Source organism: Castor canadensis, chromosome 4 (genome assembly GCF_047511655.1).
Source record: "Castor canadensis chromosome 4, mCasCan1.hap1v2, whole genome shotgun sequence".
Lineage (NCBI taxonomy): Eukaryota > Metazoa > Chordata > Mammalia > Rodentia > Castoridae > Castor > Castor canadensis.
The window spans coordinates 150,773,656-150,798,032 of NC_133389.1; the positions used below are offsets into that span (position 1 = coordinate 150,773,656).

At 39.6% G+C, this 24,377-nt stretch overlaps 1 protein-coding gene across 4 annotated transcripts in view; it reads left to right on the plus strand.

Annotated features, from left to right (window-relative positions):
• Positions 1 to 24,377, plus strand: part of LOC109680764 (aldehyde oxidase 4) — a 69,473-nt gene that overhangs the window by 30,960 nt on the left and 14,136 nt on the right. For 3 of the 4 annotated variants that reach the window (XM_074071359.1, XM_074071357.1, XM_074071358.1), the window contains exons 9-26: positions 938 to 1,082; positions 1,330 to 1,422; positions 2,911 to 3,062; positions 4,440 to 4,533; positions 5,476 to 5,585; positions 7,313 to 7,497; positions 8,695 to 8,857; positions 11,165 to 11,257; positions 12,633 to 12,802; positions 13,116 to 13,230; positions 14,466 to 14,588; positions 16,288 to 16,384; positions 18,275 to 18,399; positions 20,201 to 20,334; positions 21,131 to 21,218; positions 21,538 to 21,624; positions 21,814 to 22,005; positions 23,061 to 23,288. In XM_074071359.1, coding sequence (XP_073927460.1) covers positions 938 to 1,082; positions 1,330 to 1,422; positions 2,911 to 3,062; positions 4,440 to 4,533; positions 5,476 to 5,585; positions 7,313 to 7,497; positions 8,695 to 8,857; positions 11,165 to 11,257; positions 12,633 to 12,802; positions 13,116 to 13,230; positions 14,466 to 14,588; positions 16,288 to 16,384; positions 18,275 to 18,399; positions 20,201 to 20,334; positions 21,131 to 21,218; positions 21,538 to 21,624; positions 21,814 to 22,005; positions 23,061 to 23,288 — 2,394 coding nt within the window. The remainder of the gene's footprint in view (positions 1 to 937; positions 1,083 to 1,329; positions 1,423 to 2,910; positions 3,063 to 4,439; positions 4,534 to 5,475; positions 5,586 to 7,312; positions 7,498 to 8,694; positions 8,858 to 11,164; positions 11,258 to 12,632; positions 12,803 to 13,115; positions 13,231 to 14,465; positions 14,589 to 16,287; positions 16,385 to 18,274; positions 18,400 to 20,200; positions 20,335 to 21,130; positions 21,219 to 21,537; positions 21,625 to 21,813; positions 22,006 to 23,060; positions 23,289 to 24,377) is intronic. The other variant, XM_074071360.1, reaches the window with a different exon arrangement.

Here is a 24,377-nt window from a genome sequence, read left to right on the forward strand (position 1 = left end):
TTTCTCTTTACACATTCACTTCACAATTACAAATAGAGCTTATGCTACCTATATCCAGTTATTGGTGGACACCTCCTTTATTCAACACAGCTCACACAGATCTGGTAGATTCAAACAGACCATTCTTTCCTAATGTTACTGAAAAGTATAGAGTTGATATATACCTCTGTTCTTGCATCCAGTGAGAGAAGAATTCAGACAAGATGTGAAAATACAGTAAAAATGGTAGTAAAGCTTATTAGGAAAGGAATTTTACATAACAGGGTAAAAGTGAGAAGAAATGGGAGAAAGTGGAGAAATACTTCCTTATCCCCATGCAGGAAATGGGGATAAAGATTCAAAATGGTGGTCTTCATCTCTGGTCTTATCCTTTCCAAACTGAGGGGAATACACATGGTCATTAAGATATTGAATGGGGGTGGCTAAGATGGGTGCTAAAACAGGGAGGTGTCATCCAGGCCTATTCAAATCATAGAGACAACAGGGGTACTTTAGGACTTCCATTTGCTAGACATGTCTTTGATTCTTTTGTCCATCCAATCATCCAAGGAGACTTGGAGTTTATGAACATTTCAAAGAGAAAAGAGGATGCAGACAGTCCTGAATTGTAGATAGTTCTTGTAACTTAAACATCTAAAAGGAGATCGTATGAAGTGGCTAGTTGCTCTAGCTCTTTAGTTTTTGCTTTCTAGTTTCAATATCTGAGACTGGCCCCTTTAATATTTATTAAAATAATATAATTTCCCTGTCTCCACATCTGTTTATCCTGCCCCATCCATCACTCATGGCTAACTGCTACCTAACACTGAACCCTAGAAGTTGGTCTGTTTAGAAAGCTAAAGTAATCTGAGTGCCCTCAGACACCTAGGACAGTAAGCACATAACATGGTTGTTTGGGATCTCTGCCTGAATGCAAACTGGTTTTGTCCATCTGCAGAGAATGGCAGAAGATCCAAACAAAAAGAGGCTGACATTCCAAGGAGAGAGGACTAGATGGATCACCCCTGTGACCCTGAATGATCTTCTGGAGCTGAGAACCAATTTCCCGAAAGCCCCACTCATCATGGGAAACACTACAGTGGGTAGGTGGTCATTACACATGCTTTTTAGTTTAGATTCATTAACCTAGACATCTGTGTCCCTTCTTAAACTCTTTAAGTGCAAATTCATTTTTATTAATAATACTCATGGTATCATTAGGAAAGTTTTGTTGTTTTCTTTTGCAAATCAGTAATGTAAGTCACAGTTTTCTCTCAAGCTTATAGTAAATGACATCTATTAATATCCATTGTCTTCTCTTTCTAATTACTTTAAATTTCTCCCCTTAAGGACCCAGCATTAAATTTAAAGATGAATTCCATCCAGTTTTTATATCTCCACTTGGACTTCCAGAACTATATTTTGTGAACACCACAGATGATGGTAAGTGCCTTCTTTTTCAAGTAAGATATAACCATTGGCTATTGGGAGCTATTTGTCAGTAATCAATGACAAGAACTGGACAATTTTGAGCATTTCACAGAACATCTGGCTCATTTATTCATTCAAAGTGATTTACTAAGTACTTACTCTATGTCCTCTCATGGGTTGCCCCAAGATCTGCCTCCATCTCAAGCAGTAGCTGGACCACTTTAGATGCAGAGACAGCTGAGTGCCTGGATGACTGAATACAGGCAAACATTTCCCCAAGTGGCCATGTGCAACCAGGGTGCCCTGGCGCTCTCTACTTAAGGTCTTTCAAATAAGCTGAGCCTCTGATGGATGGGGTCAGGCCAATCCCTGAGATGCCATCAAAGAATCTGTTCTATTGTTCTGGTGCAATGAACTTGGCTTCTTCATAATGGCCTAATCTCTGCAGCAGCCACACTTTCCTTGGCCCCAACTTTACACACTTCTTTTCTGGGAAAAATACAAGTCTTTCAACACTTCCTGCTCTGCTTTTTACTCCCAGTTCTCACAACAAGCCTAGCTAAAAGCAGCCAGCAAAACCCACACCACAGCCTGAATCTTGGGCTGCCTTGGAATTTCCTCGGACAAATTAATTAATTGGTCCCCGTTAAGCTTAGCCTCCCACAAAGTCTTAGAGAATGGACAAAATGTAGACAAATTCTTGCCACAATGTAACATGAATGGCCTATAGTCCAGTTCCTGATAGAGTCCTCATTGCCACCTGAATCCTCATGAGTCTGTCTTTCACTGTCTGCATTCTGGTCTCCTGATCTCCCACAATAATTGTCCATTAAGTTCTTCTTCCAGCATTCTAAGCTTTTTCTAGCCTGCTTCTCCAAACTCTTCCAAATTCCTCCTGCAAGCCAGTTCTAAAGGCTTCTGAACAACACTGTCAGACAGTCAAAGCAATGTCCATACTCCTTGGCATCAAATTTCTGTATTAGGCAGGTTTTCATCACTGTAACAAAATATCTGAGAGAAAGAACTTGAAAGGAGGAAAGATTTATTTTGACCCACTGTTCAGAGGTTTCAGTCCATCATGGCAGAGAGAGTATAGTGGCACAGGACAGGTCACATCATGGTGGCCAGGAAGCAGGGAGCTAGAATGCCTATACTAGCTGGCTTTCCCCTTTTCCTCCTTCTAGTCCATCTGGACCCCAGTCTGTGGGATGGTATCACCCATATTCAGGATTAGTTAATCCTCTCTAGAAATACCCTCACAGCCACACACAGAAGTGTCTTTTACAAATCCCTCAGGCACTTCTCAATCCAATCAAAATGACAATCAAGATTAACCATCACAAGAATAAAGCAAATTACCAGGAATATTTTTCATTATATTTGGTTGTTGTCATTCTAAGTAAACTTAGAAAAAGAAGATATACTTAAAAAAATTGTTTCCATGCAACTTTATCTTGTTAAAGTTCACTTTAAGCTTATGTTCCACTCTGTTATTTTCAGGGGTGACAATAGGGGCAGGATACAGCCTGGCCCAGTTGAATGATGCTCTACGTTTTATTGTTTCGGAGCAACCAAAAGAGAAGACCAAGACATATCATGCTCTCCTAAAGCATCTGAGGACACTTGCGGGAGCCCAGATTAGGAACATGGCCGTATGTTCTCTGTTGTGAGATAAAATAAGCCACAGTGATGAACAGTCAGTTTTGTTCGTGTTAACAAATATTCTGAAGAGAAGTCCTAAGTCAATGTTGTCCAAGTTTCTACAATATGACTTTCTGTGTGTGTGTGTGTGTGTGTGTGTGTGTGTGTGTGTGTGTGTGGTATATTTGAAGTGGTAGGTATCACACTGTATGTATACATATGTGTCCAAAGTGAGGGATTCATTCTATAATAAGATTATGACACTGGAGTTAGAAGATTTCCAAATTCTAGTTCCAGTCACCTGTGAATTGTTTGATCTTAGAGAAGACACTTGATCTCTTTAAGACACTGTCTCTTGATTTGGAAATTAAAGACCAGTCAAATGGACTGTCTCCTAAGGTCCTGTCCAGCTCTGACAGTTTGTGAAATGTTTCTTATTCAAGTGATAGCAAATACAGCCCACATTTCCCAAATGCCTTTTTATGGCTCATTCTCCTCTTAGACCTTTGCACCAAGGTCAATTTCTAAACGTGTATCCCACATGTGCATTCTTGGATTCCTCCCAGTTTTCTAGTTGTATAGTTTATCGGGGTGTCCTCATTATTTAGGATTTAAGAGTAATTGGTTCAAACCATTCCCCATTGCAAAGTTTGGTGGGGGTCAGGTGGCAATACATTTCTCTTGATTGTCTCTGCCCTTCTGCTGATCTTCAGTGTCTGCCATGTGTTCTCACCTCCTGCATCTTACGTCCATTTTCTCAATGACGCTGATCCTCTCAATATCCACTTGTCCCCAAAAAGCCCCCCAAAGACTCATTGATCAAGCCTATGTGAAGCAGCCTTTCGTGAAGGCTGAAGGTGACAGAGGGGCATTCTATTTCACAGCAGTACCACAGCCATTCTGAATGTGAGAATGGCTCTGCCCTAGTCCTATGGAGTTTACTTGGGCTTCAGGCTCTTCACCCTTCATGGTTGGACACTCTGTCCCCTCTTTGGCCATACCTTCTCTTCTCTTACCGTAACCTGCTGGCTCCAACTCCCAAATTCTTATTCATTTCCCTTTTTGTCTATCTTCATAAATAAACATGCATATCAAGAAATGCTCCCCAAAAAAACCCCACAAATGCATAGTAGGGACAGTTTCCAAAGCAATTCCTTCTTGTTAAAATTCAGAAGAGGAATATTTTCTTAACCTACAAGTTTGGATGGGGTCAAGAGTGGGAACCTGGTACTATATGTTGTCTGAATCTATCTAGCTGCCTCCAGACTCTGTCAGATCTTTCTGTGAAGCAAAGAAGAAAATTAAAAACTTACACAAGATATTTGTTTAAATAATTCCTTGTCACATAACTAAGTGAAACTTTTTTAATGTCACGCTCTTTTATTTAGACTTTAGGAGGACACGTGGTGAGTCGGCCTAATTTTTCTGACCTAAATCCCATTTTAGCAGCAGGAAATGCTACTATCAATCTGATATCTAAAGGTAAGAGAGCAAGCTCCAGGCATATCTATTCTGTACTTATCCCCATGAGTTATGCAGCTGCTGTGTAAATTATGAACAAGGGGCCCAAGAATATCTGCTTTAGCCTCCTGTGCTATGTCTACATTACCTCAGACCTAAGGAACAAACTGTCAACTATCCTGCTCTCCGGATGTTCTGTGTCTTCTAGGTCAGATACTTTATTATACCCAACAATTTTTCTTATATTATGATATTAATGAGATCGCCCTCTGTCTTTAAAGGTTTATGGTATGTTTCATCCCACAGTTTCATAGGTGGCAATTTTTCTTATAGGACTTCATTTTAAACTAAATCACTCTTCAGAGGAATATTGCTCATTACTTCTCTCTTTATTCAAAGACAGGTTGAGTTTTGTGTAGAGAAAATGATTTAAACTTAAGGAAACAAAAACAAGCTTATTTGTAATGCTACTGATATGTTTTTGAGTAAAAAATTTTAATGTGGTTCAAAAGAACATGATAAACTTTTTAAGTGTATGTAAACATGTATATATATAATTTTACACATATATGTGTATATATCATCATATATGTATCATATATATATAAAGAGACCCATTCTGCCACTAATTCTTCCTCACATAACCTCTCTGATCTCAGTTTTCCTTTTGTGAAATGTAAACATTATAGTAGGTTGTTTCCAAATAACTTTAAAAATCTTTGAAACCAAATTTTATAAGTGGCATCTAATGAATTATGAGAATCTGGGAAGACTTTTCAGCTTATCTGGTCCAACCCTATCATTCTGCAGGCTAGGACCCCAGAGCATCTGCAACTTGTCCCATTTGGAACTACAGTCCTCTGTTCTAGCTCCCAGTCTATAGGCTCTCTTTCCACCATATACATAGAGCATTTTCTGCATATTCTATCAATTTGATAAGCTCATCCTAATTTCCTCCAACAGAAGGAAAACGGCAGATTCCTTTAAATGGCCCTTTCCTTGAGGGATCACCTGAGGCCAGCCTGCGATCAGAAGAGGTGGTTTTGTCCATTTATATTCCATACTCTACTCAGGTGAGGCTCCTAACCATGCCAGCCCCTAGGAAACCACATTCACCCTGTCAGACAGGCTTCCAGAAGGAAGCCAACTGCCCTGGGAGGGGTGCATTCCCAGATGACCATTTGATTTGCCCCCCTATCAGGACCACAGTAAGACTCAGGCACTTTGTCTTCATGGCTCCCTTCCTCTATAAAAAAAATAAAATAAAATATCTACTATGATTGTGTTTGTATAGAGATGAATATAGTCCTAGCTGCATTGCTATATTTACTTAGTTATTTTGATTTTAAAATAAATTTTAAAAATATATTTCTGTTAGCCCCTAAAAGTTTCCTGGTCCCTATCCCTGTCTCTCTAGGGTACATTGGTCCTACAAAAAAAAGAACCTTTCATGTGAGTGGAATTTTTGGTTTCAGATAAATATGCATTTCAGCCAAGATTGTGTACACTTTAGTCAACATCAGCTATAGGAAGTTTCTAATAAACTAGGAGGGCCAGTGACAGGGGAACCCTGCCCTGGAGTTGTGTAAAGGGGAGCAACAGAAGGCAGGGTCCAGCATAGAAGATGACAGCCTCTAAATCCGAGGAGAGATGGGGATGACCATTCCAGACACGAGAACTATGGGGGGATGGAGCCAGGGAGCAGGGTGGAGCAGCCAGGAAAATGACTAGATTCCACCATCAAATGTACCAGTTGCTACAAGGAGTTTATCTTTTAGCAGATGGCCACCTTCAAAGGCTTAAAGCAAGGTAAAATGTAAATGAAAGAGGTATTTTAAGAACACTGATCCAGTAGAAAAAGAGGATATATTGACTGTGGGAGGAGTGAAGGTAGAAGGATCAGTTAGGAGGCCAAGGCAGGAATTCAGGTAGGAGAGGGTAATGAGCACTGCCAGCATGATGGCGAGCTAAGTCCCCACCAAACAGTGTGGCAAATGTGATCCGTGTTTGTCAAACACTTCTTTATCATCAGCGCTTTCTATGTCAAAAATGACTCATGTTAGACAGGGCCCAGGTGCCAGGACTGCATCTCCCTCACCCCCACGAAGATGGGGGCCACAGGCCCATGTTCAGGACTCCATTGTTAAACACTAATGATGAGATTCTGCCTAGAATGGCAGGTATAGACCTAGGAAGAACTTTGGAAATCACATGTTTCAGTGATTCTCAGCTGTTTTTTGTTTTTCAGTAGGCACTCTTCTTTCAAATAAAATTTACATAGAACACAAAACTAAAACAGATACAAGTGAAGATGCAGTTGTGTCTGAGAGGCTTCTCACCTCCTGACCTTCCCCTCATCCCAGTACCCCCTAAAGCATCATCTGATCCAACCCAATCTCATTTTAAAGAAAATTCAAACCCAAATAATTTAACTCACTTTCCCAAGGCAACAGGTGGCAGATTCAGAGTTAAAAGGCAGAGCTTGGAGTATATACATAGACTCTGGAGCACCCTGCCTGGGTTTGAATCCCAGCTCTGCCACTTACTATATGACCTGCTCAAGTTACTAACATCTGTTTTCTCATTGGTAAATTGGAAATGAGTAGAGTTAATTAAGGATTAAATATTAGCACCTATGAAGGACATATGACAGCACTCACATAGAAAATATAGTCACTAACAATGCCTATGTAGTAAGTCATTCACAGGATCCTTTTCACTATAAATATCCATCAAAGTCATTGCTGTGTGGCAGACACCAGAGACCCGTGCTAAACATTCCGAGTGTTTCTATCTCCAGTGGCACTTTGTATCGGGGCTCCGACTGGCTCAGCGTCAGGAAAATGCCTTTGCCATTGTCAATGCTGGCATGAGTGTGAAGTTTGCAGATGGCACAAACACAATCAAGGACATCCAAATGTTCTACGGAAGCGTTGGCCTCACCGTTGTCTCTGCAAGCCAAACCTGCAGACAGCTCACTGGGAGGTGTGTCATAGCACATCTGGGACAAGAAACAGGCCTTCTATCTTTTAAGTTTTGTTAATAAAAATAGTACTTGGGGAATTTTTTCTGGTATAGATGTATATATATATATAATTCATATTCATATATATGTACATATATATGATATATATAATTCAAGCACTGGAGAAGTACCTAAAGACAATACAAGCCATCTAAAAGCTAAGCCTTCAAGGTACAGTGATTTTTTTCATTGCAGGTTTTTGTAATAAGATAATTACACAAATTTCATGGTTTGAGTAGATATTATCTTTAAGTAATTAATCTGTTATATAAGTAACTGTCTCTTGAAAATAAAGAGATTTGAAATGTCCTTAGGCACATAAAGAAGATAAAATAGTCAAACAGGTTAGCCAGCCTTGCTCCAGTCCCTCTTATCACCCTGATATCTGGAAAGCAGGTTTTGAGAAATTCTTCCAACTAGTGCTTTTGCAGTCATTTCTCCTTGTCCATTTATGTTCATTATCAATAATTGGAATTTTGGGCAAATTTTGTCTCAGATACTAAAATAAACCCATGCTTTTCAATCAATGATGTAGAAACTTCCATTTGTGAAATATTTTCCAACTGTCTCAATAACTTGGTCATTTATCATATTTTATATGGTAGTGTGTGTATCAGCCATACATCAGTGAACAAGTCAGGCAAAGGTCCAAATCTCAGAAAACTTTTATATTTTTTTAGTAGATTTTTTTCTTCTTTTACCCATACTATTGGAGGTAAATCCATATTCCCAGCTCATGAAGTTAAAAACAATAAAGGAGGCCTCATCAAAGAATATTTGGGAACCACTACATCAGATGCTAAGAAAAACTAATGAACTATTTTAAGGATGTTTTGTTTTGATTTCAAAGGTAGCCACAGTTGCAACCCATCTTTCCTTGGCCTATCTATTTAGTGTCTGTCCATCTGTCTATATGTCTTAGTACACTTTCTGCTACTACAACAAAATACCTGACTGGGTAATTTATAAAGCAAAGAGTTTTACTTGGGTTTATGGTTCTGGAGGCTGCAAGTCTAAGAGCCCAGCACCAGCAAGGGCCTCTTCCTCCTCCAGTTCACGGCAGAAAGTAGAAACGCGAGTGAGCATTTGTAGAAGACAGGGAACAGACCACACCACATCTCTGCCTCTCTGTGAGATGTTGGCATTCTTCCCACCAGGCAATGGGATGACCACATGCTGAGTGATGCATGCCGGTGGGTCCTGGATGAAATCCTCATCCAGCCGGACGCCAAGGGCGGAATGGTGGAGTACCGGCGGGCGCTCCTCGTCAGCCTGCTCTTCAAATTCTACCTCAAAGTGCGGCGAGGACTGAATAAAATGGTAAAGTCCTCTGGGTGTCTGGGTGCCTTGACTTCCCAAATGTGAGTCTGCATACGAAGCACTTGCCAAGCCTGGCTTGGAAGATGCACTCTATGCACCTGGGATGGGGCCTACCTGCCCTGCTTCCTGCCTCCAGTGGCTTTCTCCTTCCCTCCCTCTTCCTTCACTCTGGGTTCTCAAAGAGGACAGCTTTGTTATTCCTTATGCCTGTAATCTGTGGGGCAGATGCTAATAGGCAACAGGAAGTTGACCTACAATAGTGACAAGCCAGGGCTGAAGACATGGCTCAAGTGCTTAAAGCATCTTCCGACTAAAAATGAAATAAATAGCAAAAAACATCAGTAAATAAATCATATCTTTTCCTTTTTGAAAGAAAAATTTGTTATTAAAACAGTACTTTAATATTTAGAAAATGTGAATGTAGTCGAAAAGGAGGTGGGAAGAGTCACTTGGAATCCCATCACCCGTGTTCAACCAATGTTGGTAACTTAGTGTCCATTCTTCTAAACCCTTCTGCATAGATGTGTATGTATGTGTATGCATGTGTGTGTGTACACTTATAGCTGCTTCATATGGCTTCGTTCTTTCACTTAGTAGCATAAATGTCTTTCATTGTCATTAAATATTTTTAACATCGCAACGTGATAGTTACATGGCATGTTTGTGGATAGATGTGCCATTATTTAATACATTCCTTACTTTTAGACATTTAAATTGTTTCCAGTTTCCTGTTATCTATATCTTTCTTACCTAGCCCCAGGTGAATATAACCTCTAAGCAGTGCTTCGCAGAAGATAGAGCATGCCAAGGAGTATCTGTTTGGTAACCCTACTCTACAAACCCTAGTCATCTACAAACCCTAGTCTACAAACCCTAGTCTACAAACCCTAGTCTACAAACCCTAGTCTACAAACCCTAGTCATCTACAAACCCTAGTCTACAAACCCTACTCTACAAACCCTACTCTACAAACCCTAGTCATCTACAAACCCTAGTCTACAAACCCTAGTCTACAAACCCTAGTCTACAAACCCTAGTCTACAAACCCTACTCTATAAACCCTACTCTATAAACCCTACTCTATAAACCCTAGTCTACAAACCCTAATCTACAAACCCTAGTCATCTACAAACCCTAGTCTACAAACCCTAGTCTACAAACCCTAGTCTACAAACCCTACTCTACAAACCCTACTCTACAAACCCTAGTCTACAAACCCTAGTCTACAAAGCCTACTCTACAAACCCTAGTCTACAAAGCCTACTCTACAAACTGGCTCAAATATAGCAAATAAGTACACCTAGATTTCTTTAATAACTGAGAGGTTTGCTCTGTTAGTTCAGCTAGTCCTTCCTATTATTTTGTTAACATTTATTAGTATCATTATTATTATATTCTAGTATATATTATTAGTCATTCTATTATGCATTATATAACATATTCAATGTACAAATATATAATAGACATATCTATATGTAATAAATGTTTTTATTTAGTATCTATTATGCATTCTTGCATATTTGCTTATATATTACATATTCTATTATATTACACATTCTATCATTACAGAATAATTAAAAATACAGAGAAACAAAAAATTTAAAATCAACTGTAATCCAATAATACTATTATAACAACTATCAACATCTTGGAATATATACTTTTATATGTCTTATATTCTATATAAGTATATTTTCACATTTTTACACAATTGGAATCAGACTGTGCACAAATTTTTATAAACCACACTTCTCACTTAACTATATTCCCTACTTAACTATATTTTTCAGTGTCCATAAATATATATCTACAAAATCATTTTCTATGATTGCAGATTTTTATGTCTGATATACAATAATTGGTTTAGCCATTCTCCATTGTTAGATATTTAGTTTAATCCTGCTTTCTTCACTATTGCAAGTAATCTGCAATCAAACATCCTTGCAAATTAATTTTCCCTCACTCTCCTTGAATGCTTCTTTGAAGTATGTGACCAGAGGATTGGCCTGGGTTTGAAAGCACAGCCTCCATTACAAGCATACATATTTCCACTCATCCAAAAAGAGACCTGTCAAGAAGAGAAGTCTTCACTTCTTGAAAAAGACATTTACCTTTATGTGTGCATAAATATTATTCTTCAAATAACTGCTAGTGGTTTAGTGATCTGGAAACTCAGGGCTTTCTCGCAGCAGAACTACAATCTAAGTAAGATCTTAGAAAATAGCTTAGATAACTCTTATATCTTCATGTTTTCCCAAGTTTGTAGCTCAGATTGCAAAATTAACTATGAAATCATCTTCTTTTCAGGACCCCCACAAGTTTCCTGATATCCCAGAAACATTCATGAGTGCTCTAGAAGACTTCCCCATAGAAACACCCCAAGGAATTCAAATGTTCCAGGTTGGTGGTTAGGGCTTTTTATCTGTCTATGCACTCAGATGTATGCATCATACATACATCTCCTTCCTTTCAATAGCTATTTATTTATTACCAGCAAAAACAGAGTCTATAAAAGCCAGCTAATGCTATCTATTGTCACTCACACAGTATTTGCTTGGTTTAGCTACCTTGCTTTTGCTCAAGGCTACACAAGAATTAGATTCTGAATCTATTTCAGATTCCTTTTTTATCTATTTCTAATTCCTTTTTTTTTGGCCAATGTGTTTTTCCTTTAAAAACCTGACTCAATATTAATGCCTCTAGAAAGCCTTCTTTGCTTTATTATAACCACCCTGAACCTCCCAGGAGCTTGTGTATTTTCATGATGTAAATCATTCTTCAATGTTATGTAAAGTAGAGCATATTATTTTCATGTGTATTTGTTTGTGTGTGTGTGTGTGTGTGTGTGTGTGTGTGCTGATTCCTCTGTGAGACTGTAATAGAATTCTTGATGTCTTCTTTGGGAGAGAGGAAGGGGGAAAGGAGAGAGGAAGGGGGGGTTATAACCAGACTATATTGCTTACCATAGTTATCAAGGGATATTTATTAACCTTGATTCACAGATAGGTATCCAATTTGCCTATAATTATTCTTGACTTGTGAGTTAGCCAGATATATCAGACACAGTTTTCAGAGCATGAGAACTTCTAGTATAAAATAGCATTCTTTGAGTCTTATATAATGCCTTTTTAATTGTATCCTCTAGCATTATAGATGTAAGACTGTACATACCTCTGTGAATGCAAAATATCTTATACCTGCTTTATGATGCATAGAAATGACTACACTTAATCAGTGCTGTTTTTAATTATGTTATCTAGAATATTTTCTTTCCAGATGATGGTTGAGACAGCCAATTTAAAAAAAATAGTACCAGGTACCACAACAGCAACTCTCTAGCTGTCTCTGGGGGTTTGTTTATTACTTTTTTTAATGGAGTGTGCTGGTATCTATAAATTTGTTCAGATGACTGCAGAACATGGAAAAGCAGTTTCTGCTATTGATGCATAGCATACTGCTATTATTGGGTTTTTTATATAAGGATAAATATATATACATATATAATTTGAATTTTTATATGTTTTGAATTTTTTATATAACTTGAAATTTTAGCTGTGCTGTCAACTTTGGAAAAAAGTATCCTACTTTACCAGGTTAACTTGGCACTATATAGAGATCAATAGTCACATTGATCTAGAAACACTAAATTTAATTTTTTCCATTTGCACAGGGGTAACATACCATATTAAATATGTAAGGTCCTATCTATGTGGATTTGATTACAGACACTAGTATTCTATAAATAATTTTTTAAGCTTGCTTTGTTTATTAACAGTGTGTGGATCCCTACCAACCTCCACAAGACCCAGTTGGACACCCAGTTATGCACCAGTCAGCCATTAAACACACCACAGGGGAAGCTATATTTGCTGATGACATCCCTCCCATTGACCAAGAGCTCTTCCTTGCTGTGGTCACCAGCACCAGAGCTCATGCAAAGATCATGTAAGGAAATAAATAATGTTCCTATGTCATGGAAATGCATTCAGGTTTATATTCAAATGGAGATCTTATTACATATGTAAGTCATCTCCTCTTCTGGATGAGAACTGGTTATTTTTAAAGCATAGTTATGATGGAATCTATGGCCAAGAGTTCAAACATCTGTTAAATACTAATATTTTTCAACACAAGACTACTGCTCAATGATTTGGTTCTGACACCCACTATAGTTTTTCCTTATTTGAGGAATCATTTACACTATACAGGGAACTTATCCCTGAAACCTTAATCCCCATCTTCCTATATTCCCTTCTAGATCAATTGATACTTCAGAAGCTCTGGAAATTCCAGGTGTGGTTGATGTGATCACAGCAGAGGATGTTCCGGGAGATAATAACCATAATGGAGAGATTTTATATGCACGGCATGAGGTGTGTGATTTGCATATGGCTTATTTTCCTGGAAATGTCAAAAATGATGATTGGTTATGACTATAACATCTACAGACTCATGTTTGCATCACAAAGACTTATTGGAAGCCAAATGACTCTATCATAATGTGAAGGAAGTGAATTTTCATTTCCTCTTAAATAACAGCTGCCCTAGAAATTCTGATAGAAAGCCCTAAGTCCTCTAAAGAAAGGCTTCTAAATAGTTGAGAAAGTCACGGAAGCCATACAAAGCATAAGTCACTGAAAGAAAGCAGAGGCCAGGCATGGTGGTACACATTGTAATCCCAGCTACTTGGGAGGTAGAGATCGGAAAGATGGTAGTTGGAGGCTAGCCTAGGCAAAAATGTTACCAAGACCCCACCTCAATTAACAAGCTTGGTATGGCAGTGTGTATCTGTAGTCCAAGCTATGGAAGGCATGGTCCCAGCTGGCCATAGACAAAAAACATGAGACCCTATTTGAAAAATAACTAAAGCAAAAAAGGGATGGGGGCGTGAACCCTAGTACTGCCAGAAAAAGAGAAAGGAAGGAAGGAAAAGGAAGAAAGAAGACAAGAAAGGAGACAAAGCAAGAAAAGGAAGGGGCGGGGGGGAAGAGGAGAGGAGAGGAGAAGCAGAATTTCGGGTTGACTGGATCACTGTGTGTGCTGTGGGAATGATGAGGAATTGGGTGGAGACAACAGAAGGCAGGTCATTGAAGTCAGAAATTAAATTCAACATCCAATTTTTGTGCCCCCTAATTCTCACTCAAGTTACTGGGGGTTTTTCTTTCTTTCTTTCTTTCTTTCTTTCTTTCTTTCTTTCTTTCTTTCTTTCTTTCTTTCTTTCTTTTTCTTTGTGTTTATTTTTGGTTTTTTCTGGAGGGGGTTGTTTTTGTTTTCGCTTTTGTTTGTTTTTGTGGTACTGGAGCTTCAACTCAGGGCCTACACCTTGAGCCACTCCACCAGCCCTTTTTTGTGACGGGTTTTTTCAAGATAGGGTCTCATGAACTATTTGCTCTGGCTGGTTTTGAACTGATCCTTCTGATCTCTGCCACCTTACTAGCTAGGATTACAGGGGACAGCCACCTGTGCTTGGCTCAATTTACTGTTTTTACTTTATTTTCATCAGTAGAAAATAGTCTTCCTTTTAACCATTAAAAAAAAAAAGTAGGTAAACGTAAGTAGGTAAATGATTCAGTGTTTTAGGTAATTAAGCACAAGTGCTTTTCTGCAGGTAATTTGCGTGGGTCAGATCATCTGCACCGTGGCTGCTGATACCTATGCACACGCGAAAGAGGCAGCTAAAAAAGTGAAGATTGCTTATGAAGACATAGAGCCAAGGATCATCACAATAGAGGTAGTCAGGCCACTTGGCATCTTCTAGAATGATCAAGGTGATGTGCTCTGGACAGAAATCAACCAGGAAGTCATAAGATTGTATAAATTGGGCTCCATCTCTACTTTGTTCCGTGTCAACTGTAGTTTTAGCATAAAGCCTCCAGTACACGTGCACTCATGGCAGACTATTGAAACCTCTCCTGCCTAAACCTCTTCTTCCCACCAGTGCTTCTGTAGGGACCTGTAGAAATGACCCATCACATGTCCATTTACCCTGTTGTCCAAGGCCTGGCCTAAGAAAGACAGATAAGCAACCACCAGTGCGATGCCCCTACAGTCTCACATACAAAACTAGTGAGCGGGAAAGTGTAAATCACTGCAGAACTCATAAAAGGTGCATTGCTTACTATATTATAACTATTGGGTCCTCTGTCTCCCTACCCACTCACTGCTCTGGGGATACACTAGTTGGAGTCATAATGTCATTCTGTCAATTTAATAGCCTCATAATAGCAATGAAGGCTTTATCAAATTACTTAAACTCCTCATACCTCAATTTCCTCATCTGTAAAGCAGGAACTTTAAAGTACCTATACCCAGTGGTTACTGTGAGGTTTAAATGAGAGAATTCAAGTAAAAGCTCAGAATAACACCTGGGACCAAGAATACATTCAATAAATGTTCCCTGCCAGTTTTGGTTTTGCTGTTATTAACGAGAGCAAGGATATGTTGTGGTTTGTTTTATATTGCCAGTGCCCACCAAAGTGCTAAACCATATCGAGTACTCAATAAGCATGTGTTGGATGATGGAGGGATGGAGGGGTTGATGGATAGATGGATGCATAAGTAGGATACAGCCTTGAACAACCTCTTGATTCTCCCCTGTCCTTCCTGGCAATTGCCAAATTCAAGTCTTTCCCAATTATCCTTTAAATGCTCCTTTAGTCTGCTCCTTTGTTTTTAGCCTCACTTTTTCTCCACCCTCCAGACCTCAATATCTTATTGTCAGAATAAGCACTTTAAAGAGGCCCTTGTGTCTTCCATTCAGCCCATCTACCCAGCACCTTAACTTTTACAAGCTCCAAAGTTCATCAGACCACCTTTCCTATTCAGCAGTGTCCTCTTAGATAAAGTCCCAAATCCTTAGTTTAGAATCGAGATCTCTCATAGACCAGCCTCAATCCACCTTCCAAACTAATTTCCCACTACAAAACCTGCACTCCAGCAGTTCAGCCTTGTCCTCATTTTGGCCCCTCACTTGAGTTCAACCTTAAGCTATTATTTTGTGATGTGCCTTGACTTAAAATGATTCGGGATCCAATTCCGCTAACCAATTCTAGGCCATTCCTGAGCGTCCCAGGCCCCACCAGCCTCCTCATTCTTAACTTCTTTTTATCACTTACCCCCCTCACCCAAGAGTTACACCGCTATACCATACTGCCTCAGTAGCCACTCAGAAGTCTAGAGGTGGGAGGGGGTCCCTCATATCCCCTTCAGCTCTTCTGTAGAGTGTGGAACAAAATTCATGAGTCACCAATGCCTGGAATGCACTTGCATCTGATTTCTGCTGACTCTTCACACTATTTCAGCTCCAATTGTCGTAGTGAATGAAGATCTGATAGAGTAGAGGCATGGAATTCCAATGGCGGACAAACCACTTATTAGAATGCAAAATAAAAACATTATTTTGTTTTGATTTGCTTGTTTTTCCACTGCAGCAAGCCCTGGAGCACAATTCTTTTCTTGCTGTTGAGAGAAAAATTGAGCAAGGAAATGTGGAATACGCTTTTAAACATGTGGATCAGATCATCCAAGGTCAGTACAGTAGTCTTGAGCCAGACAAGGAAAGTTCCTGAAATTGAAGGCTCTAAGTTCAGTCATTTGGCTTGAGAAAAACCAAAACTCTAAGGCGATGATTCTCTATCCTAATGTGATTATTAAGCAACAATTTAAAATGCACAGTAAACTGGGCCCTGGTGACTCACACTTGGGAGGCTGAGTATGTTACCAGAAAAATGGTACTGATAAATACCTCCATTCCTGTGAGTGGCAGAAGAATTCGAGCAACACTCAAAGATTATAGTAAAAGTAATAGTAAAGTTTATTAGGAAAGGAATATACTTTCAACAGACTGAAAGTGGGTCGACTCAAGGGAGATAATGATGAGTCAGGTTCTAAAGTTGGAATATTTATTGAGAAACTCTTAGGTTTGGGTCCTTTTGGTCCCTGGGATGATTTCCTGGGTTTAGATCATTGTCTTGTTAAATAAGAAATATTGTGTAATCTGCTAGTTTCTGCTTTAATAGAGAATTTCTGTTTGAAATTCCTAACCTTTGCTCTATCTAGCTCTTAGGTCTGGGTCTTTGTTTTGTTAAATTTACTTGTGAAAACTCCCAGCACCAGACGTAGCTGAAGTTTAGGACGGGAATTACTCTTGGCTAAAGAGTAATTAAGCTTTACGGCAGTGGCTAGATTTAAAACATCCAGCGATAACCTCTGAGCTCTGGCTACCTGATCTTAATAGAGATTAGTGAAGTTGGAAAGTTGAATTACAATGATTTTTTTTTTCCCCTTTCTTCCTCTTGTGGGCACCCTTATGTCTAACTGCTGCCTATTAAGATCAGGTGGATGGAGTACAAGGCCAGCCTACACAAATACTTTGTAAGGCCTCCATTTCCAAAATAACCAGAGCAAAATGAACTGGAGGTGTGACTAAAGTCGTAGGGTGCCTGCTTTGTAAGTGCGAAGCTCTGAGTTTGAAAAAAAAAATTTTTTTTTCATTTATTTTATCATCTCCAAAAAATGTATTGCCCTTTATTAAAATGGCATATAAACTTTCAGGTCTGACCCCCTCTTTGGGGTTTTTCTGTTTCATTTCTGTGAGCACCCCTCCCTATATGCATATAAAATAAAATTTCCTCCTGTTAAAAAAATTTAAAGTAAAATTGAGCTCAGATTAAAATCAATATGTACATTCTGTGAATAGACTTTGGGGAAAACTTTTTGTAAGAGTAACATTCTATTGTCCCAAGAAATAATTTTAAATAATCCTTTGACTCATAGCAAAGCAATTCACTTATCTTAATAGCACAAGGGTTTTTCAGGTAATTATAAACTAAAAATAACTGTTTTCCAATGTTTAAACTAGGTCTAAATGACTTTCTTCATGCATCCTACAAAATGATAAGAATGTACTGTATGAGCCAAAAATCTCAAACAAGCCCAGAAGAGCAGGCTGGTTTTAGGATAGAGAACAACCTCACCTCAGCCATTTTATACCTTTATGTCCATTAGCAAGTCACTTATATCCTCTATGTCTCACTAATCATCAACATCACCTAATTGAGGTAGATAGGACTCCTCCCCCCATTTTACAGCTGAGGACTCTGGGTTTCACAACTTAGCCAAGCCTGGATGTGTCGCCAAATAAATCTGTGCTCTTCAGTACAGCACTTCACAAGTCTAACTCTAACTATCTCACTACACAGATAAGGAAACTGAGGCCAGGAGTGGCACAGTGAACTAACCAGGATTTAGATTACATTTAGATTAGAAAAAGCAGACAGGATTGGGGAAAGTGTTATAAAGTGATGTAAAGTCCAGTTCTCCATAAGCCACAACAACTCACTCTCCATAACGAAACGCCACCAGCGCTCCCACACTGGGACCTGTGACTAGACATTGCCATTTGATTATGCTTTCCAGGTGAGGTCCATGTGGAAGGGCAGGAACATTTTTACATGGAAACGCAGACCATCCTAGCTATCCCCAAAACAGAAGATAAAGAAATGGTGTTACACCTTGGAACACAGTTTCCAACCCATGTGCAGGTAACGGGATATTTTTAGAAATGAGACTCCAGGTGAATGTGTGATGTAATTCCTCCTATTCTTATAACTTGAACACCCTGCATACTTGACACCAGCTAAAGTCCAGTATGAATAAAGTGACACAAAAATCTTTCTAAGTGATCTAGAAATTTTGCTAGCTTTCAAGGCATAGGACAAGGCTCATCTTTACAACGACTGATAATGTAAAACCTAAGGCTCACTTGTGTTGCTGTTCTCTATGATGTCCTCACATATTGGTGGTGCATGTGCAAAGCAATCATATTTCCAAGACATCTTCAGCCTGGCTCAGTAAGTAGCATGTGAATTCCAGTCCCTGTGCTAGTGGTTGAGACATAAGGAATTGCTGAACCTAGGAAAGTGAAAAAAAACCCTCTGATAGTCATCTTTTTCAAAATATGCAGTCATTGACCCTAGGATAGAGCCAGGCACAAAGGGATATTTTCAAGATTACACTCATAACAAGCACTACTGAGGGGAGAAACTGGGAGCTTCCTGGTAAAGTACAGGCAAGCTGACACCTTGAGGTCCTGAAAGGATGACTCCATGGAAGGAGGAAGCTACTGGCTGCCATTTAAGAGGAAAATGGAAGGCTGAGGTCACAGATTCTGAGCAGAGATGGGACTGTGGCCTCCATAGTTGCAAGTTTGGAAGTAGTAAGAGGAGAAGTGAGGAGATAGGAGCTGTACCCTTAAGCTGCTATGTGATATCTTTAAAATTGCTGGACATCAATATTCTTTTCTGTGAATTGAAGAAGTTATGAAGATCTCCTCTGGGGTTCCTTTTGGCAGAGGGTCTGTAGCTATGGGCTTCAAAGGATAACACATATGTACCAAGGTCACCATTGCCACCTGCCACCAACAGTTCCTAGATTGCAATCAGTCAGTTCCACAACAGCCAGCTTTTCCCAAGGGTAGCTAGGTCACTGGGTACCCACAGCCTGCCACACCCTAGAACCTATGACAGCATCAAATTAAAAGATTTGAGACACTTCTTCAAAGAAGAAATATAAATGGATAATAAGCACCTGATAAGATGCTATGCCACCAGTCACAGAAAATGCAAATCAAACCACAGTGAGGTACCACTTCATACCCACTAGAATGGCTAGAATTAAAAGACACACAGTAACAAGTATTGGCAACGAGGCAGAGAAATTAGAACCTTCCTAAATAAACTGCTGGTGGACATGAAAAATGGTGCAGCCACTTTGGAAAACAGTTTGGTAGTTTCTCAGGTTATTAAAAATAAAGTGACCATATAACCCAGTGATTCCACAACTAAGTATCCACCCAAGTGAAGTGAAAACATGCCCACACAAAGACTTGTACACAAAAGTTCACAACAGCATCACGCATAAGGCCCAAAAAGTGGAAACAACCCCACGCCCATCAACTGGTGAGACAAACAAAATCTGATATGTCCATACAGTGGGATATTATTTAGCCATAAAAAATTCATACATGCTATAACATGAATGACCCTTGAAAACATGCTAAGTGAAAGAAGCCAGTCGCAAAAGACCACATATGGTATAATTCAATTTACATGGAATGCCTAGAATGGGCAAAATAGATTCAGGGTTGCCTTAGTGCGGGGAGGTGGCAGGAGACAAGTAGTGACTGCTTCATAGGTACAAGGTTTCTTTGGGGATGTTGAAAATGTTCTAAAATTAGATTATGACTATTGGATTACTGCTTTTTTTTTTTTTTTTTTACTGGGCTGAGGGGAAATTTAACTATTAAATTACACCTGAATGGCTTTGGGGACTTACCTCTTGCAGGAATTTGTGGCTGCAGCACTTAATGTCCCAAGAAGTAGAATCGCCTGCCACATGAAAAGGGCTGGAGGAGCATTTGGGGGGAAAGTGACCAAACCCTCTCTGCTGGGAGCTGTCAGTGCTGTGGCTGCCAACAAGTAAGAGTTATAGTGACAGTCGTAATGGCAGCAGTCTGAACAGTGTGGATCCCATGAGTCCTTCCAACCTTGCACTCCATCTTTCATCTCAGCATTCAACTCAGCTGAAGCTGGCTGAGTGGAAGGAAGGTCAGAATGTCAGTCTTATGAGAGACATGTCTTGACATGGTATAAGCCCGGGGCTCTGCTGCTGCCTGGCAATATTCGCTTAGCCTCCACCTCATCCAGGTGGACTTGTAGATGCTGGAGTGTGAGATACTGGGGATAACCTTAACTTATCCCAGGCTACCACGACATAAAGAAAAACCGTGAACATCTTAGCTCATCAGCCTCTGTAAGTAGCAGGTTTGCAGGGGGTAGAAACATTCCATCAGAATCCAAAGTCTTTGATGGACATTTTATGAAAGGGGAGTCTGAGTGCAAGGGAGGCTGAGCTCAGCTGCAACATCATCCTTACGGCAACTCAAACCTCCTTTACTATCTCAAAGTGAAATTCATAATAACAAAATCTATTTATACACATAATTGCAAAATGATCATGAAACTCCTTAATGTGACATACAAAAAACAAAAAGAAACCATGCATAACCAAATAATAGATCATTGCAATATGTAAATATTCAGTGTGACTAAACCAGAATAATTTTTAACGCCACTACAGCTTCCAAAATGTTTAAGACATTTTACCACCCCCATGGAAAACCACTAAACTAGATTACCTCAAGCCCCCTTCTCCAAGCATCATGTCTCTACAATTTTAGGAAACATATAGTGTATTAACAGTCACTTCCCACAGGACTGGCCATCCAATCCGGTTTATCCTAGAGCGAGGTGATGACATGCTGATAACTGCTGGCCGCCACCCACTCCTGGGAAAATACAAAGTGAGTGAGAGCAAGAAGTTCCCCAAATGGATTAAGACATTGTCCTCCTCTGCCAATCAGTCAGTAGGAAAGACAATTACTGAATTTGAAATCTCTTGAAAGAGGTATTTGGATGCTTGCCTACAACTAGGCAGAGCCTTCTGTTGGGATTGGTCCAACTTAAGCACCATCTTGGTGTGTCATCTAGTGACTGTCATAGCCAATCATATGTGTATGCTAAGTATGGGTTGACAACTACGACCAGATGTGTTTGTGTACTGCAGTGTGGTGGCCAAGAAGGGCCATTGAGAAAATTGTCTTACTTGCCGTCTCTTTGCAGGTCGGGTTCATGAACAATGGTGAGATCAAAGCTGTCGATGTTGAATATTACATCAATGGAGGATGCACTCCTGATGAGTCGGATTTGGTAAATAAGAAATATGCCTTTTCCATAGCTTACCAGTGGAACTGTATGTGTCATACTTTATTTGCGTGAATATTTGTCTTACAGATTAGATAAATTCTGTGAAGGGCTTAAGTTAAAAATAGAAGTCAGATAAGTGGTTTTGAGTGTCAGACAGATATGAAGATTTTTTTTTGTTTTGCTTTAATTCAGGTGATGCAGTTCATTGTGCTGAAATCTGAAAACGCATATTCTATTCCTAATTTCCGGTGCCGGGGTAGGCCTTGCAAAACAAATTTGCCATCCAACACAGCCTTTCGAGGATTTGGCTTCCCTCAGGGAACAGTGGTGGTTGAAGCTTACATAGCTGCTGTCGCGTCTCGATGTGACCTACTCCCTGAAGAGGTAAATAGTCAGAACCCTCCCCAGTAAAATGCTGGCATCACTGATTTAAATATATCTTGAACTCCTACACATACTACTGTGTCTGTCTTTATGTAGTTTCAAAGAAATTAAGTACATTGTCATTATTCATTAGCTTCACTGCTGTAGCAAAATCAACCACAATAGTAGTATTTTTTTATGATTCTGTAGATCAACTAAGTAGCCCTTCTGGTCTGGGCTGGCTCAACTAGAGCTTTATGGTTTAAGATGGCTTCCCTGACATGACTGGCAGTTATCTGGCTGGTTTGTCTGGGGATACCTCAGCTGGGAAGACTGGGAAGAAGTCTGTTCCACAGAATCTTTCATCCTCCAGTAGGCTAGCCAGATTCATTGTTATGATGGTCACAGAGTTCCCAAGAACAGCAAGAATGTGGCACGCCCTAATGGCAAGACTTTCCAAGTCTCTGTGTGCGTACTGTGCACGGACCTATTGGCCAAAGCAAGTCCCAGAGCCAGTGTGAAACTACCTGAGGGCAGAGAAAGGGTGGACTGATGACAGCCATTGACACAAACATTTTGTTACAGTGTAAGACTTTGAAGAGCTAATTTGAGAATAATTAGGAATAAGGCAAGGTTGGATAGGAATAAAAATATTTTGAATCAGGAGAATTTTATTTTACTATTATCAAGCTTGTGGCAGGACTAATAATAGCATCTGTTATTTCTCAGAGTTATTATGAAGTTAGTTGAGATAAACATACTTTTTTTTTTCAGCACTGGGGTTTGAACTCAGGGCCTCAACCTGCTTGCTAGGCAGGTACTCTACCACTTGAGCCACATACACACTTAATCTAGACCCTGGAGCATGCTAAGTGTTCAATAGTAGTTTCTATTGCTGTTATTGTTATTATTTCATTTTTATGCATATGGACTTGCGCATTCATATTTATAGCCATACAAATGGCTATTTCTTTCTTTAGAAAGATTTTCTCTATATTGATATATAACAAAAATGCATACTTCACATATGGAATAAGCATTCATCCTTAAAATCCATTTTATTTCTGGCCTTTCAGGTTAAAGAAATAAACATGTATAAGAGAACTAGCAAAACAGCCTATAAACAGACATTTAATCCAGAGCCCTTGAGAAGATGCTGGAAAGAATGTCTGGAGAAATCTTCGTTTTATGCTAGGAAGCATGCCGCAGCAGAATTTAACAAAAAGAATTACTGGAAGAAGAGGGGACTTGCTGTGGTCCCCATGAAGTTTACCATTGGGATCCCTGTGGCCTTCTATAATCAGGTGAGGTGGGCAGACATGTCTCGTCTTCAACAACTCTTTTTTTTTTTTCCTTTTTCTTTTATTATTCATATGTGCATACAAGGCTTGGTTCATTTCTCCCCCCTGCCCCACCCTCTCCCTTACCTCCCACTCCGCCTCCTCCCTCTCCCCCCCCCCTCAATACCCAGCAGAAACTATTTTGCCCTTATCTCTAATTTTGTTGTAGAGAGAGTATAAGCAATAATAGGAAGGAACAAGGAGTTTTGCTGGTTGAGATAAGGATAGCTATACAGGACATTGACTCACATTAATTTCCTGTGCGTGGGTGTTACCTTCTAGGTTAATTCTTTTTGATCTAACCTTTTCTCTAGTACCTGTTCCCCTTTTCCTATTGGCCTCAGTTGCTTTTAAGGTATCTGCTTTAGTTTCTCTGCGTTAAGGCCAACAAATGCTAGCTAGTTTTTTAGGTGTCTTACCTATCCTCACCCCTTCCTTGTGTGCTCTCGCTTTTATTATGTGCTCATAGTCCAATCCCCTTGTTGTGTTTGCCCTTGATCTAATGTCCACATATGAGGGAGAACATACGATTTTTGGTCCTTTGGGCCAGGCTAACCTCACTCAGAATGATGTTCTCCAATTCCATCCATTTACCAGCGAATGATAACATTTCATTCTTCTTCATGGCTGCATAGAATTTCATTGTGTATAAATACCACATTTTCTTAGTCCATTCGTCAGTGGTGGGGCATCTTGGCTGTTTCCATAACTTGGCTATTGTGAATAGTGCCGCAATAAACATGGGTGTGCAGGTGCCTCTGGAGTAACAGTCTTTTGGGTATATTCCCAAGAGTGGTATTACTGGATCAAATGGTAGATCGATGTCTAGCTTTTTAAGTAGCCTCCAAATTTTTTCCCAGAGTGGTTGTACTAGTCTACATACCCACCAACAGTGTAAGAGGGTTCCTTTTTCCCCGCATCCTCGCCAACACCTGTTGTTGGTGGTGTTGCTGATGATGGCTATTCTAACAGGGGTGAGGTGGAATCTTAGCGTGGTTTTAATTTGCATTTCCTTTATTGCTAGAGATAGTGAGCATTTTTTCATGTGTCTTC